Source organism: Coturnix japonica, chromosome 2 (genome assembly GCF_001577835.2).
Source record: "Coturnix japonica isolate 7356 chromosome 2, Coturnix japonica 2.1, whole genome shotgun sequence".
Taxonomy (NCBI): Eukaryota; Metazoa; Chordata; class Aves; order Galliformes; family Phasianidae; genus Coturnix; species Coturnix japonica.
In genome coordinates, this window is record NC_029517.1 from 62,017,016 (window position 1) to 62,031,410 (window position 14,395).

The 14,395-nt window shown below is 35.0% G+C and overlaps 1 protein-coding gene across 4 annotated transcripts in view; it reads left to right on the forward strand.

Annotated features, from left to right (window-relative positions):
• EXOC2 (exocyst complex component 2) overlaps window positions 1-14,395 on the forward strand; it is a 121,256-nt gene that overhangs the window by 63,947 nt on the left and 42,914 nt on the right. For all 4 annotated transcript variants that reach the window (XM_015854490.2, XM_015854491.2, XM_015854493.2 and 1 more), the window contains exons 12-17: window positions 1,356-1,481; window positions 2,091-2,215; window positions 6,140-6,208; window positions 6,462-6,619; window positions 8,724-8,845; window positions 11,719-11,780. In XM_015854490.2, the coding sequence (XP_015709976.1) occupies window positions 1,356-1,481; window positions 2,091-2,215; window positions 6,140-6,208; window positions 6,462-6,619; window positions 8,724-8,845; window positions 11,719-11,780 (662 nt within the window). The remainder of the gene's footprint in view (window positions 1-1,355; window positions 1,482-2,090; window positions 2,216-6,139; window positions 6,209-6,461; window positions 6,620-8,723; window positions 8,846-11,718; window positions 11,781-14,395) is intronic.

Here is a 14,395-nt window from a genome sequence, read left to right on the forward strand (position 1 = left end):
TGATGCAGAACGAAAAGTCCCCAATTCTTACTCCAACTCATAATAGAAATTGCTCATAGTGCCACTCACCCACTGCAGCAGATTCCACATAGCTGCAAACTCATTGATTTTAACAGTGTTGTAAATATAAGCCAGTTTTAGTAAGTGGAGTTATATAGTCAACGAAACAATAATGCAGGCCAAAGATAGCTGGGTTCACCAAGTTGATTAGAGCAGTGTGGCAGTTTTTAACTGCAGCAAAGGAGTCAAATTTGCTGAGGTGTTTTATAGTGTGAGTAGTAAGGAGGCGAATCCAGGAACTGACCGTGAGCTCTGTAATGACAGCGCCTCCTTGAGGCCACAGGACATTTCTTAAAAAGCCATTGATACGGGAGGAAGAATTCTGCTCAAGAACAACCTTGCAAGTTTGCAGTAAGCTTCACAATGCTTAATATTGTTCTTTAAGCCCCAGATGCTGAAGTAAAGTGACTTGCTGTCCCTTTTTACCTTCAGAAATGTGTCTTTAAAGTGAAGTGCGTAAAGCATCAATTTGGACTTAGAGAAATACCAACAGTACTTTGATGTGCTTAAAAAAATAATAATCATGGTCTTATCATTATGATATGGCTGTTTTCCAAAACATTTATTATCCTCCAAGTATCTACTTCTATCAAGTTGTATGATTGTTTAGGACTAAGTTACAGTGATGTACATATGGGCAGATATTCTAGAAAATCAAATTAGTTGAAAACAGTAACACTGGTTTCTGCAAAATATTGTGTGTATGTACAAGGTGATTTATAGCCATACACAAGAACACAATGCTGTTAGTTTATTTGCTTCATGATGGATGTACCGTTGCTACCTGTATTCTGTGCATCTTAGAAGCATTCTGTATATCTTAGAAGCAGTTGAATACTCTGCCCTTTTCAATGTAAATAGCACAGAAAACCTGTACTGTCAAAAGAATATTCAGTTATGAGCCATGAGAAAGTGTGTGTCCTGCCATTAATGTCATATAAATACATATTTATCCATGGCTTTCAAACAATTAATTGTAGAGCCTTAGCTGTAAAAGCTGAGAGACATACCGATCAAAGAATATTTCTCACTTGCTACTAGTATTTTGGGCTTTTTTTAAGAGTCAAAAGCAGTGTTATTGAATAGCATTGATGTAGATGAACAAACACCCTAAGTAAGCAAGATTGTTTTTGCTAGATAACTTTAGTCTTTCATCACTTCCATATAAAATTATTATTATATAGAATATATTATTATTATTATATAGAAATTATTATTATATAGAATTCATTTGCACATGCTTATCATTTGATATGCAAAATCATTACTGCTCCCCCCCCCCCCCCTTTCCTTAGGCACGTCGTTGCTCCACAGCTCCATGCTAGATCTGGACAGTGATGTGCGACCATCTCCAATTGGCCATCTCAGTCAAACTGCTTCACTGAAAAGAGGCAGCAGTTTTCAGTCTGGCCGCAATGACGGTAGGTGACTGTTCTGTTTGGAAACACATACCTATGTTTACATATGTCCACTGTGTTGCACAGTTGGAAAAACAAACTGAAATCCCTAATCTGCTTGTATATTGTATAGGTTTGTTGATACCCAGGCTACAATGGGAAATTGTTTGAGCTTTGAGAATTAAGTGGTCTTCCCATTCCCATTGCTTGCCTTGGTCACAAACCTATCCTAGCAGTCCGGTTTCTTTAGTATCACCACCTCATCATCTGAAATTTCTAATGTCTTGATTGCTCCTATGTTAGTTTATGTTTGTGTTTCAATGACAGAGGAACAGCTGAATGGATTCTTAAGTGAATTGCATTAGATACAGAATAGGCTTTCTTTGTTCAGGTGCGTACTGTCATAGCACTGGCACCTAGTAAGCATAACAGAAAGGAAGAATGAATTTATATGTGTACCAATTATGAGCCTATATACAGGTCATGCTGTTATTTTTTTTCCACTGAAAGGTTTATGTAAATAACATATAACCAATTCTTCAATACAAGGCAACAGCAAGCTTGTAGTATGTGTTATATTATTAATACAAAGGTTTTAGTTTTACTCTTCTCCTTCCGTTTCTTCTCTTTTAGCCTGGCGATACAAAGCACCACAGCAAGTTGTGTTTGTTGAAAAGTTGACAAAACTTGTTGTAAGTCAGCTGCCCAACTTCTGGAAGCTCTGGATTTCTTATGTGAATGGAAGTTTGTTCAGTGAGGTATGGATTCTTGCATATAAATATGTCCTAATAATTCTGTAATAATTTAATTTGATTTATTATGTTTCATTGGAAGACATGATGGCGTTGTTTTATAAACCTCTCAGATTTAAAAATAAATTAAAATCTTACACATTTGAGAGACGCTATCTTTAGTTTATTAAAAATATCGACCAATAAGCTACTGTAAAATACATATACTGAGATAACTTTGAATTCTGTGTGTGTGCATTCCAGATGCTGGAGTTGATATCTGTGTGGTTTCATCTCTTAATCATAACCAGCAAACTTCCCTTTTTTTATGGTCTGAAAAAAGTGCAAATTGAATGAAGGGTAGAGATGTGCAGAAGATAAAGTCATAGAGAAATTTTTGCATTTCTTCAGAATAGGAATACTCATTTCTTGAGCTTTAAGAATTTGGAAGTGAAGATAGTTTCAATACTAGAGTTGCAAAATGACCAGGCGCAGAGTGCTGGCTTGCAGGCATTCTGTACAGGGAGTCTTGTCTGAAAATAGTCAGCTGCAGTAGTCATCTGTGCTTCTAGTCCTTGCTCAGATTATCTCATTTCTACAGTTCTGTAAATATGATGTTGACACTCCATGTAGCAGAAGATATTAAACAAAACAAAAAAGGATTCATGCCATCATGTGGCATATTTGTGTGTGCACTGTTTATGAGTTTGAAAAAGGCGCATTTGATAATGAACTCATTAATGGATTATTTTAATAACTTTTGGTTTTCTGTCATTGCTAAAATGTGGTCACAGAATAAGTTTTGGCTCACTTCTGGTCCTCAAGCTGTGCTGCTCCTTCTTCAGGGGAATTAGAGGATTGGGATATTTCCAAGGAGCAAGTCTAATAAACACATAATTTATGCATGGTAAAATGTAGTCTTCTGTGCCTTCAAGAGATGTCTAGGCACTCATTCATACCTTATCTACATAACTTTCACTGGAAAGACTTGTTACTGCAAGTCATATGCTGGTCATTGAGGATCCTAGAAAAGTGTGAAAACAAGGTCTTCAAGCAGATATAGTGTCAGTCAGGATACAACAAAGCAGTTGGAAAGTAAGCTAGTCTTATTCAGATCGGTTTCTTTATTTATATATATATATATAATATATAAAAAATATTTATATACCTAAGGTTTTTGTTTATTGGTAACAATCTCATTTAATCTCTTGAGAATTCTCATCCTGTCATGCTTACAGTATCCTGTATTTAGAATCCTAAATCATCACAGTAGCATTATTCCACTGCAAAAATTATCTCTAAATTAGAACTACAGTGACAATTATTCCGTTATTTTCCCTTTTCTCTATCTAAAGAATTGCATTTTCAAGCTATCAGTTCTACTTTTACCGCTGTCTCTTTTTTACTGTAATGTTTTCATATGATAATGCTCATAAGTACTATAGCCTATATGGAGCTACGGTGAAATAGATTCTATTTATGATCATATTTTCACCTGATAAAAAATTGAAAGAAAGGTTTTGCATTTACTCATAACATTGTGTGAAAGAAGTGGAATCAAGAATAAACTTCATACTGTTGACTTTCACAAAAATTGTTCATTTCGTAAGGGAAATGACTTTTGTATTTGATAATAGCACTTTGGAAATTTGACTTCACAAATTCAACTGCAAGTTATTGTGATTTTCTTTCTCTGAGTGCAATGAAAAGGAAAGCAATTTCAAGGGAAGCCGAGACTTGAACTGTAAATGAGGTTGAGAAATTCTGCTCTTGAGAATAACGGCTAATGGAAATTACAGTGACCTTATGTCCCATCAAAACATGTTTTCCATGTTAGTTATTAAAAAAAAAGGGGGGGGGGGGGGGGAGGGCTGGTGGGGAGAGGAATGGGGCAAAAGTGCTTTTCCTGTTAGTCTGCAAAGTGTCTGTATTCTCCTGTTGGGCCAGATTCTGAGCTTTTAAGAAATTCTCCTCCATATACATGGCTTCTTCTGATCCATTGGTCACACATAGGACCAATTTTCATCCGCATGTAAGATCCATTTGTTCTTGGAAACAGGAGGAAGGACTGTGTTCTCAGTTCCTTTTGAGCATCTGCTTGCCACAAGTCACCTGAGAGGAGCAAAGAGAATGTAGTGGTATAACTTGGAAGGTTTATTCCAGGGTACCTAGTAGAATCTGTCAGCACATCTCATTCAAGACTTGAGCCTGACATCTTTTTCTATAAGAAACCATATAGGTCTTATATGTCTTTTAAGAAATATATTTACCGTGTCTCTTGTTGTTTGTTATCATTATTGAAACTTGGCGTTCTGGAAGCAGTCATCTTTGCTGCTAATATTCTGTGAGAAAAATCCTGTGAAAATGGTATAGAGGATCATTTCAATGGACTTTGATGAATCTAAAAGAAAATCCCCACTTATTAATAATAAGCTGTATTTATTTTCTCTTGTTTGGTTTGTAGGTTTTTTTGGGTAGGTTTGTTGTTTTTTTTTTTTTACTTCTGAAAGGTTATCTCGTGTGTCTTCCAATACTGTCAGTTAAAGATTTACGTGATATTTTCAACAGTTTAAAAAGGGTAGTTCTTTGAATCATTCTAGGTGAAATAGCGTATCTGAGTAGTAACCGTTGGTCTTACCACAAAATAGTTTTGGTCTGTCTGTGCAGGAAAGAATTAAGATTGATCTTCAGCAAAACCACTGAGAAAAGGCATATCAAAGATTTCTGGACTTTTTGTTGTTCTTTAATCCAGCAGCAAGAGTGTGAATTTTAATTTGATACTTGAGGTTTAAAGGAGTGCAGTTTCTTTTTGTTTTTCAGGCATTACAAGAGGGAAATGGTTATTATGTACAGCAGTAATTCTTCAGCTTTGTTCTCCTTGTCTGAAACTCTAGAGTTCAGCTTTGGAGTATAACAGTTTCATAGCGCTTTATTTTCCAAAACTGTTAAGTTCTGTGGTTCTATTTTTCTCTAATTTATTTTCAATTCAAAATGCTTATTTTATCCTAAAAATCTGTAACATAGATGGAATTCAAATGATAGTATTTTAGTTTAATAATCTGAAAGTAAACTTAGTCTGAGAATAAACTATTGTCTTGTTATTGCACTCTTTGTCCAGTAGATGTTGCTGTACATACATAAAATAGGAGATTTTCTAAGTATAAAGCTGTATCTACACTTAACATGGTATTTTGAATGGCTTTTTCTCTATAATTTGCTTTGTTTCTCAGTAGACTCCACAGAAAGTTGTACTACAAACAGGAAGACTATTAGTCAAACCACGTTTTTCTTCAACTGTAACTGTCTCATGCAAAGTGTGCTGATGTTCCTCCATTTTCAGAAATGTGAACTGTCCATGAAGATGCTGATTATTTTGCAGTGTCTCTTTTTCAGTCAGTTGAATTGTCTCAAGAATATTTTCAGCACAATACTGTTTCTATAGGCACATGAGCAGAAAAAAAATTAAGTTTTAAAAAGCATACCATCTTCTACACACATTGCAATTCCAAATTGCTCACATTACATAAAGCATCTGTCACTTCATGTCAGTATTCTTATCTGGGTAGCTTCTATGCGGAGAATATAATTTCTTCATAGAAATCTGTTGCACAGTTAGGCTATGTATGTTGTAGTTCTCATTAACATTTCAATGAGAGTAGTTTAATTTTATGATGTTTGTCTTATATGAGCTGCTCTTGGACTTATCTCCAGCTTTGTTTCAAATAAACGTTGTTCCTCGGAACTAAACATTAGCACACTGACCAACTGGAAGTAAAGTTCATTGTCAGGTATAGTCTCTGCCTGTTCAGATAGCGTGAGTTAGTTTTTATAATTACATCACAAACTCAGTGATTGGTTTTCACTTCTTCACATTGAAACCCCCCTTTTTCAGAATTATTTTAAAAGTGGTTATGAGATACTTACACTTTTCAATTTTCTCATTTTCACCAGACTGCTGAAAAATCTGGCCAAATGGAAAAATCAAAGAAAAACGCTAGACAAAGACAAAATGATTTCAAGGTATGTTATGGCAAGGAAACATTGCTTTCTTTCACTTGCCCTTCCAAGCAGGATGCTTAAGCATCACCACCTTGAAAACCAGATTTCTTAAATCATGTGTGCCCTTATACCTCATCTTTCCAGACTCTCTAGCATGAGGAGCCTTATGTAAATCTAATGTTACAAGGTGCTATATATAGCAAGTACATGCATTCCTGCTTAAGCATACTGGTAGGTCTTTTGTTTGATTTTGCTTTCCCTTATTCTGATACAGAAAATGATTCAGGAAGTTATGCATTCCCTGGAGAAACTTATCCGTGGAGCTTTGCTTCCCTTCAGCCTCAAAGAAGGAGAATCAAGACAGTATGGTGGCTGGGAGATGAAATCTGAACTTTCTGGCCAGTGGCTAACACATGTTATCCAGACAGTAAGGTAAATGAAGCTGTTGACCTGCAATATGTTGTTACTGCTAGAATGTGTACTTTTTTTAGCACGTATTGTTTTGGGTTTGTGGGTTGCTTTTTTTTGTTAAATACTCTGAGTACTGAGAAAGTTAATTTTCTTTTCAAAAATATAATCACAAAAAAAATGCTTGTGGAAGATTTAGGATTCTGAGTCCAAGTTTAATTCATGGTGTCTCATAGTCTTACTATGTAATTATAATCTCTTTATTTTACCCAGAGAACCTAGGTAGAAGTTTGATTAAATAATTTACATGAGGTGGGATTTGATTCTTTAGAGTAGAATTATTAGGAAGCTTTGCAATTAGCATCTTCCCATCTTCACATTTCTGCCAAAATGGGTAAAAATGACATGCCTCTACTATAGTGTGATTCTTAAGATACTGTTTACTTTCTTAACTGTCTTATGAAAGGTGATGTCATGATGTCATTCTTTTTATAATTGTTTATTTATAAACTTATTAGTGTGCGTGTCATCAATTTCAAAATGTCTCAGTAAACGTACAGAATTTGCTTCCATTTCTCTATGGAGAATGTAAGCATCATCACTAGCTTTTGGAAACTCAAGTAATACCTAGATTTGACACTGTACTTTTTACCTGCAAGTTTCAAAGTCAATAACAAGAAAATTAGAGTTAAGCGTACCCTTCTTTATTATCTTACACATGTTAACTCATACATAGTTAATTCTTTCTAGAGATGAGTCGCAATGTTGCATACCTTTTGTTGAGTATTTTTAGCACTTCCCAGGTGCTCACACCAACAAAGCAGATAGACTCTTCTGAATAATCTGTGTATTGCAAATAAACCTTACTAGTTGCAAACTTATGTAGTATCTTAGGTCATATCTTTATAATTCCCAACGTATTTTCATCTTGAAGCGCCTGATAGGATCCTGCTCTTTTCAGTCATTTCACAAACAATTGTTTTTTGTTTGTATTTGGAAAATCATAAAGCACAGAGGGGGGTGGTTATGCAGCTTTGTTCTTTGTATCACACTCTGTCATTCCCTGGGTTGAGTAGGTTCCAGAGGACAAATTGGAGCTTAATATAAGGTGAAGCTATTGCCTGCAAGACTTCAGCCTCATTGTAGGTATAGAATGGTATTTGCATTGGGGTCAGTTATAGAAGGAAAAGTGAGGGTGTTGAAAGCTTTGTGCTTACTTGGGAATGGAATCAGCTCTACGTACTTTTATGCAGTGTAAAGTTGCTTAAACTTCTCACAGATGTCTGTTAAACCCTGTGTTTCATCGATGACTGAGATAATGCAGATTTATTAAATTTACAAATTCAGTAGTTGTGTTGAACTGATAGAAGTCAAAATCTGCTGTCTGAGCTTTGTTCAGTATTAACAGCAGGGGAAACAACAACTACATTTGAGTTGTCCTTGCTCAGACACCCAGGAGATAAATAAAAACAATAAACTTTACTTTGTGCCCATTACTACAGTCTGTAGCCTACAGTCATTTTTTAAAAAGCTAAAATGCTATTTCTTGTAAGGAGCTGTTGTATTGGTATTTCTAAAGGGAAAAATAGAAGTGAATCTTTCCATCTTCTGCTACTCTGTCTGGTGGTATAAGGCCAGTCACTGCTGGCAACAAAATAGTTAATGAATTCGCTCTTCACTTGGCAGTAGCTGTATTTTGTATTGTGTATACCGTCATGATCTGACACATGGCTACATCACCATTTATTGATGACTGTTATTGTTTAATACAGGTAGACTATAATTCAGTATCCTCATTGTAGACCTAAGATTTGCTGTATACATACATAGCAAAAGAAGGTACCTCTGCTGCAGAAGGAATCTTAGATTAAAGGACAAGATCATTGCAGGAAGGCAGGAGGAAAAGTGCAAGAATTGACATTAATGTTATAGGAAAAATAAATCTATATTTTCATGTTTATGAATTAAGCAAATAAGTAAACTTATGAATGGGGTAGCTAGTTTTCAGAGGCTTAATATGGGTGAAGCTACTGTATTGACAGCCAGTTTAAAAAGATTTGTGTAGTTTTATCAGCTTAAAAGACTTATAGGTTTACATGTTATTTTTTTTCTTTTCTTTTCTTTCCAGGCTTAGCTCTGAGTCTCTTACTGCACTTGAGATACCTAATGATATGCTTCAGATCATCCAGGATCTTATTTTAGACCTTCGAGTACGTTGCATTATAGTGACTTTGCAACACACAGCTGAAGGTAATAAAAGACTGCATCTCTCTCTGCTCACCAAACCAGATTCAAGACAATAATTGTGTTTGTTACAGTTGTTTAATTGACAGTGAATTCTGTAATATCTCACAAGAATTACTGAAATATTTTGCTACTCTGAGAAAATTCTGTATTCTGAATGTTTTCTTCCCTTAATTGGATGGATGCTGTAGTTGAAATCTGTCTTCTCTTAGCTGAGGCAGTTTTATAATGCAAGTGATTTATCTCATCATGCAACTTTTCTGTATTGGAAATACCACTTATTTTCTTTTTTGAGTTCTTCCACAGAGTGAATAATTAAATAGGCAGTGCCCTCTGCCCCAAAACCCCTGGTCCAGCTCTTACCCCCTATCTTCTGCCTGGTCTTCCTTATACCCCCCCGGCCCAATTTAAAACAAACAAACAAAAAAAAAAACCCTTTGTGGAATATTCTAGTTGTGGGTTTTTCCACAGTGTAATTCTCATATTTACAACATAAACAATATAATCCTTGTGCTTCCAACAGTGTACGTAGTTTTTGTCATAAATGTCAGAATCATAAAGGCCAATAATACATTCTGTAGTGTGATTCTGTGTGCATCAGAGGCAATTCATCTTATCAACTCGTAGTTAATTCTGAAACTTGAATTCAAGTGAAGTAAATCTTGCGGAAATAAATCTCCCTCTTAATAAAAGTTCAGACTAATAGTTCAACATTTTTTCCTAAGAGGGATTAATTACCCTCAATGCTAAAACAACAATTTTAATAACCTTCTCAAATTAAATTTACAGTTTAATCAATTTTTTCTCTATTATACATTTTGTCATTATTTAATTGACATGAATCTAAGCATCTTACTCAAGCCTTAAAAGTGCTAAGTGTGGGTGACTACATTCATTAAACAAATTTTTAAAGTTTCAGTGACAAGTGTGAAAGTCTGTATTATTTATTCTATACAACATTAATATTAATTGTATTTTTGTCTCTTATTTGACTAAATCCCACTTCAGCATTAATATTATTTTGCCTACATTAATACCAAGCATATTAGCCATACTGGTGTACTGATTGTCTTTCTTACACTCTGTGGGGCAAGTATTATCACTGTTTAAGATTTTACTTGAAATATGAAGATATTGATCTCTGTGAGTTACTTACTCATAGATTATTTTTTTAGACAAGACTGGATTAGTTGGACCCTTGGAGAAACTGTTGTTTTTAGAGAATCGATGAAAGAACAACTAATGGGTATTCTCATTGGGCTATGTAAACTGGTCTCAGACCTACCCATGTTGTATTAGTTGAAGGGCTCTTCTCGAGCTTGAATCTCTATAAGCTATCTGAATTATGAGCTGCAGAGACTATTAATGTAAGGCTCAATCTCATACTCCATGTCATAAGTTGATAGGGTCATTCAGATCAATTGATAGATCATTCTACCATTAGCTATTTAAGTGGGATGAATCTGCCCACACAGAGGGTTTTCTTGTTATTTTATATACAGCACTCAAGAGCAATCTCTGTTCTTTCTCTGTCGTGTGCGTTCACTGGTCATAAAGGTCATGAAACCCAGACTGATGAATGCCAAATCAGACAGGGAGTTTACATGAGTGTATTTGACTGGAATATGGTGAATTATTTCACTGAAATTAATTGTTGTTGTTGTTGAGGGGTGGGGGGTTGTGTTGTTTTTTTTTAGATTGATTGTTTTTTTAGTATATATTTTTGCTAGCTCAGATCTGAATTTAAAAAAAAAAAAAAAAGCCAACAAAAAAGCTGACCAGCGTGATCTAATGCCCCACAGAAGTACCGTTTAAATTGGTGCTTTGCTAAAATAAAGAATCAGTCATTATTCTCTACGATCTCTAAATACATTTTATTCTCAATAAGACTGTTTCCATGAGATGTGGAATTGCAGGATGTTGCCACTTTGTCAAGCTTTTTAAATTAGCAGCTAAGGCATCTAGAGTAGCAAAGATACTCTTCAGCATGCATTAGTTACACTCTTTCTTGGCCTTAAGGAAGAGATGGTAATTCATTGAAATAATTCCTCATATAAAAGGATGTTTTGTGATATAAGATGGTTCTGAGCAGTTAGTTGCCCATGGGGACACTGTGCGTTTTGACCTGGTTTTGCCCATCTGAACTATAGAGTTCTATCTGATTTCTGTTTATAAGTCAATTAAGCCAAAAAATGAAATTATTTTACATCATTTTAAGTTTGTCCATAGTGGAATTCGTTTGCAGAACAAGAGCTCTGGATTTATATTTTGTCATAACTCTGGGTTAGGATCAGTAAGCCTGTTGAAATTGGTACCTTTTGGATAGCGGAGGAATTTGTTATATATTTCATGTATTTTTGAAGAAAGCTTAGCACCATACACCCTTAAACCTGTGTGGTGATTTTGAGCTTCTTTGTAGTTGTTAATTATGAGTATATATGCTGTCTGTTTCGTCTTTGCTGGAATGCCAAGCAGTATGTCTGGTCATTTTTTAAGTAGGAGCTGGAGTGTAATAGTTTAGTGACTTCAGTTCTTAAATACAACATTTTCTGTTGTGATTAAAAATTTAGAAAATAAAAACAAATCCAGAGCTTTCTTAACACTCTGGATTTTAAGCTTTCCAGTAAAAGGTGGGCTTCATGCAACTCTTGCCATGTATCATAAATGTGCTTCTCTGTGTGGTTTCACCAGTGTCCTATGTGCATGTTTCGTGGTTAGTCATTTAAGAAGGCTGAAAAGTTCTAGACTTTAGTGCTATGTGCTTGTATGCCTAGTCATTGCTGTCCCAGTGTCTGTGGTTTATCTTTTCAAGTTCAAGGAGTTTTTAATAATGAAAATTAACACCTCCTTTTTTTTTTCTTTCATTCTCTGTCTTGCAGATATAAAGAGGCTAGCTGAAAAGGAAGACTGGGTTGTTGACAATGAAGGCTTGACATCGTTGGTGGGTAAACTTGCGTGTTGTAGCCACTTTCTTTGCTAGATTTTTATTTTTATTTTTTAAGAAGTGCAATGAAACTGTTCTGTCTGTACTCCAGAAAATTGGAAGTTTGGACTTTGTGCATACTGGTATCTTATGAAAATATGAAATTACAGGAAGTTTAAAAATCCATATTTTTAATTGAGCTGTTACTGTACGCAATCTCAGTACACACATCACCAAACACAGAGTTATTTTATCTTCCTTTTTCAAGGAATCCTTCCTTTTTTTGTTTGTACTTTGTTATGTCAGAGGAATTTTAACATTACGTAGAAATTGTATTACTCGATAGTCATAGTTTCTAAAGCGCAGGAGAGCTTGTGAAGTTAACAATAGGATAAAGTAGCTTCTTATGTCTGCAAAAATTATCAGAGAAGTTATTTGGGGTAATTGTTTAGTATTGACACATTACCAACAAAATGAAAGCTTTGTTTTGATATTCTAGTGGTCTCATTTGTTCGACAGGAGGCAGAGAACACAGCTCAGTCTTTAGTCTTTGAGATGCATAGTTTCTCATCTTTCAAAAGCAGCCCTTTCTCACTTGAGGAGTGGAGTGGTTCAGAACTGTAAAAAGATGAGTTTTTTAGTATTTCCTATTTAGTATTTCCCACACTTGTACAGGGAGAGGTAAGAAGTTAATTCTTTGTCTACAATATAACCACTTTCCATTAACCTAGAGATTTTGTCACTTCAGCTATTGAATTGTGTATGTATTCCTTCTCACACTGTTGTTCTGTAACTGAATGCAGATTTTGTGTTGAAAAACTCCTTGAGTGAGCTCAGTTACTGTGATTGAAATTTAGGAACAAAGTAGATAAAACTTTGCAGTTTAGGGTGAGTTCAAAGCTGAGAATAAAATGGTTGAGAATTTACTTCTTACCTAAGTACAATTTCTATTTCTTTCTGCTATTTTATGTATGCTAAAAGAAAGCCTTTAGTAACTTCTACGCAACCTTCGTCTTATTATTTTTAAATAAATAAGTGGTGTTTTCTTCCCAACTATCAGTAAGATTTTTCAGAACCAGATCTGTGTTTGCAGTATTCATTTTTTAAAAAATCAAAAGCAGTTCAGCATATGCCAGTTTATGATAAATTACTGGATCTAAAATACATTATAAACCTAAAAATAAATAATATACTTTTTTTCTTTTCATATGCATACTCATCTGTATGCATCTGTATCAGCGTATGGGGGATACTATGCATTAAAAATACATATAAATAAAGGCTTTGTATATATGCCACCTATTGAGACAAGAAATAAGATCTGGACATGAAAATCTGTAGCTTAACTGCCTGTAGTAGGATTATTTGAGTATCAGGACAATTACTGCTGACCTTCAGTATGATTTTGCTGATATAATCAACAATAGCTTTAATTGTTAAGTATCTTATGTTAGGGATGGTTTACTGGAGTAAAGAATTCTTTTTAAGGTCATAACCAGTTCAGTTCACATCAAGATGCTTCATAACTTAGTAGGCACACTTCCATGGAATTGGTTTTTAGCCGAATAAATAGGTCACTTCTCTGTTATAACGAGAAATTGAAGTGAGATGCAACTAATTTGGGAGGTTGCCTACACATAGCAAGTGACTTGAAACCAATTTCAGATAAACTAGTGAGATGCTTTCTGGAAATAAACAGTATTGAGTAATGGCTAAAACACAGCAAGCACCTCGTAGATGTGACTTAAAAACACCCTGTGAAAGCAAAAAGGCCCTGTGGGAGGGAGAATTGCTTTGTGTATGTTATCTAAGGGAATGCTCCACAGACTTTTTCTAGTTTTTCTTGTTTGCTTCTATAAATACGTGTTCAAAGTTGAGTAGGAGGGCATGAAGCAGTCACAATATACATATTGCAGGAAGGGATGTTGTTGAGAATTTGAGTGTTATAACCAGATTTGTAGCTTCTCATCTTGGTTTCAGTTGTGAATGACTTGGGCAAGTCCCTTTACTTTTCTGTTTTTCACTTTATGCATCTGTGAAATGGACGGACATGAGGAGGAAAGAGCCTCTGCTGATTTTTTTTTATTATTATTATTTTTAATGTTGGCTGTATCCTAAAAAAGCTTTGTTAATAAGCATTTAACAGCTTTTTATCTATTTAGAAGTTAGCCATGGATTCCTTGTGCACAGCATCTTCATAGATTCCCCCTCTTGAAGCAGTGGTTGGGACATGACAGTGGTGGCAGTTGATTATGTTTTTTTCATAATGAGATAATAAGTCTAGTGTTCACCATAGCAAAAATGAATCAGTGCAAACAGGGACCAATCACTCTCTTTGGAGATGTGTTAGGTTTATGGCAGAAACTATTTTAAGAAGATAGGAAAATTCTCTTACCTTGCTGCAGGTAAGAGAATACAATAAGACAGAGAGCCGGCTTTCCTCAGTTTCATTATGTGCAAAGAATAATGTATCTGAATGGATTTCTTCTCCTGAGGTGTGGTGTTCTATGATGACAAAATACAAAAGCAGCACTTCACTGTTCTTTTCCTTCTAAATCGATTGGGAAAAATAATAAACAGATGTTTAGAAATTTTACATGAGAGTGATGTCAAGCTGAAAATCATGTTCTGCC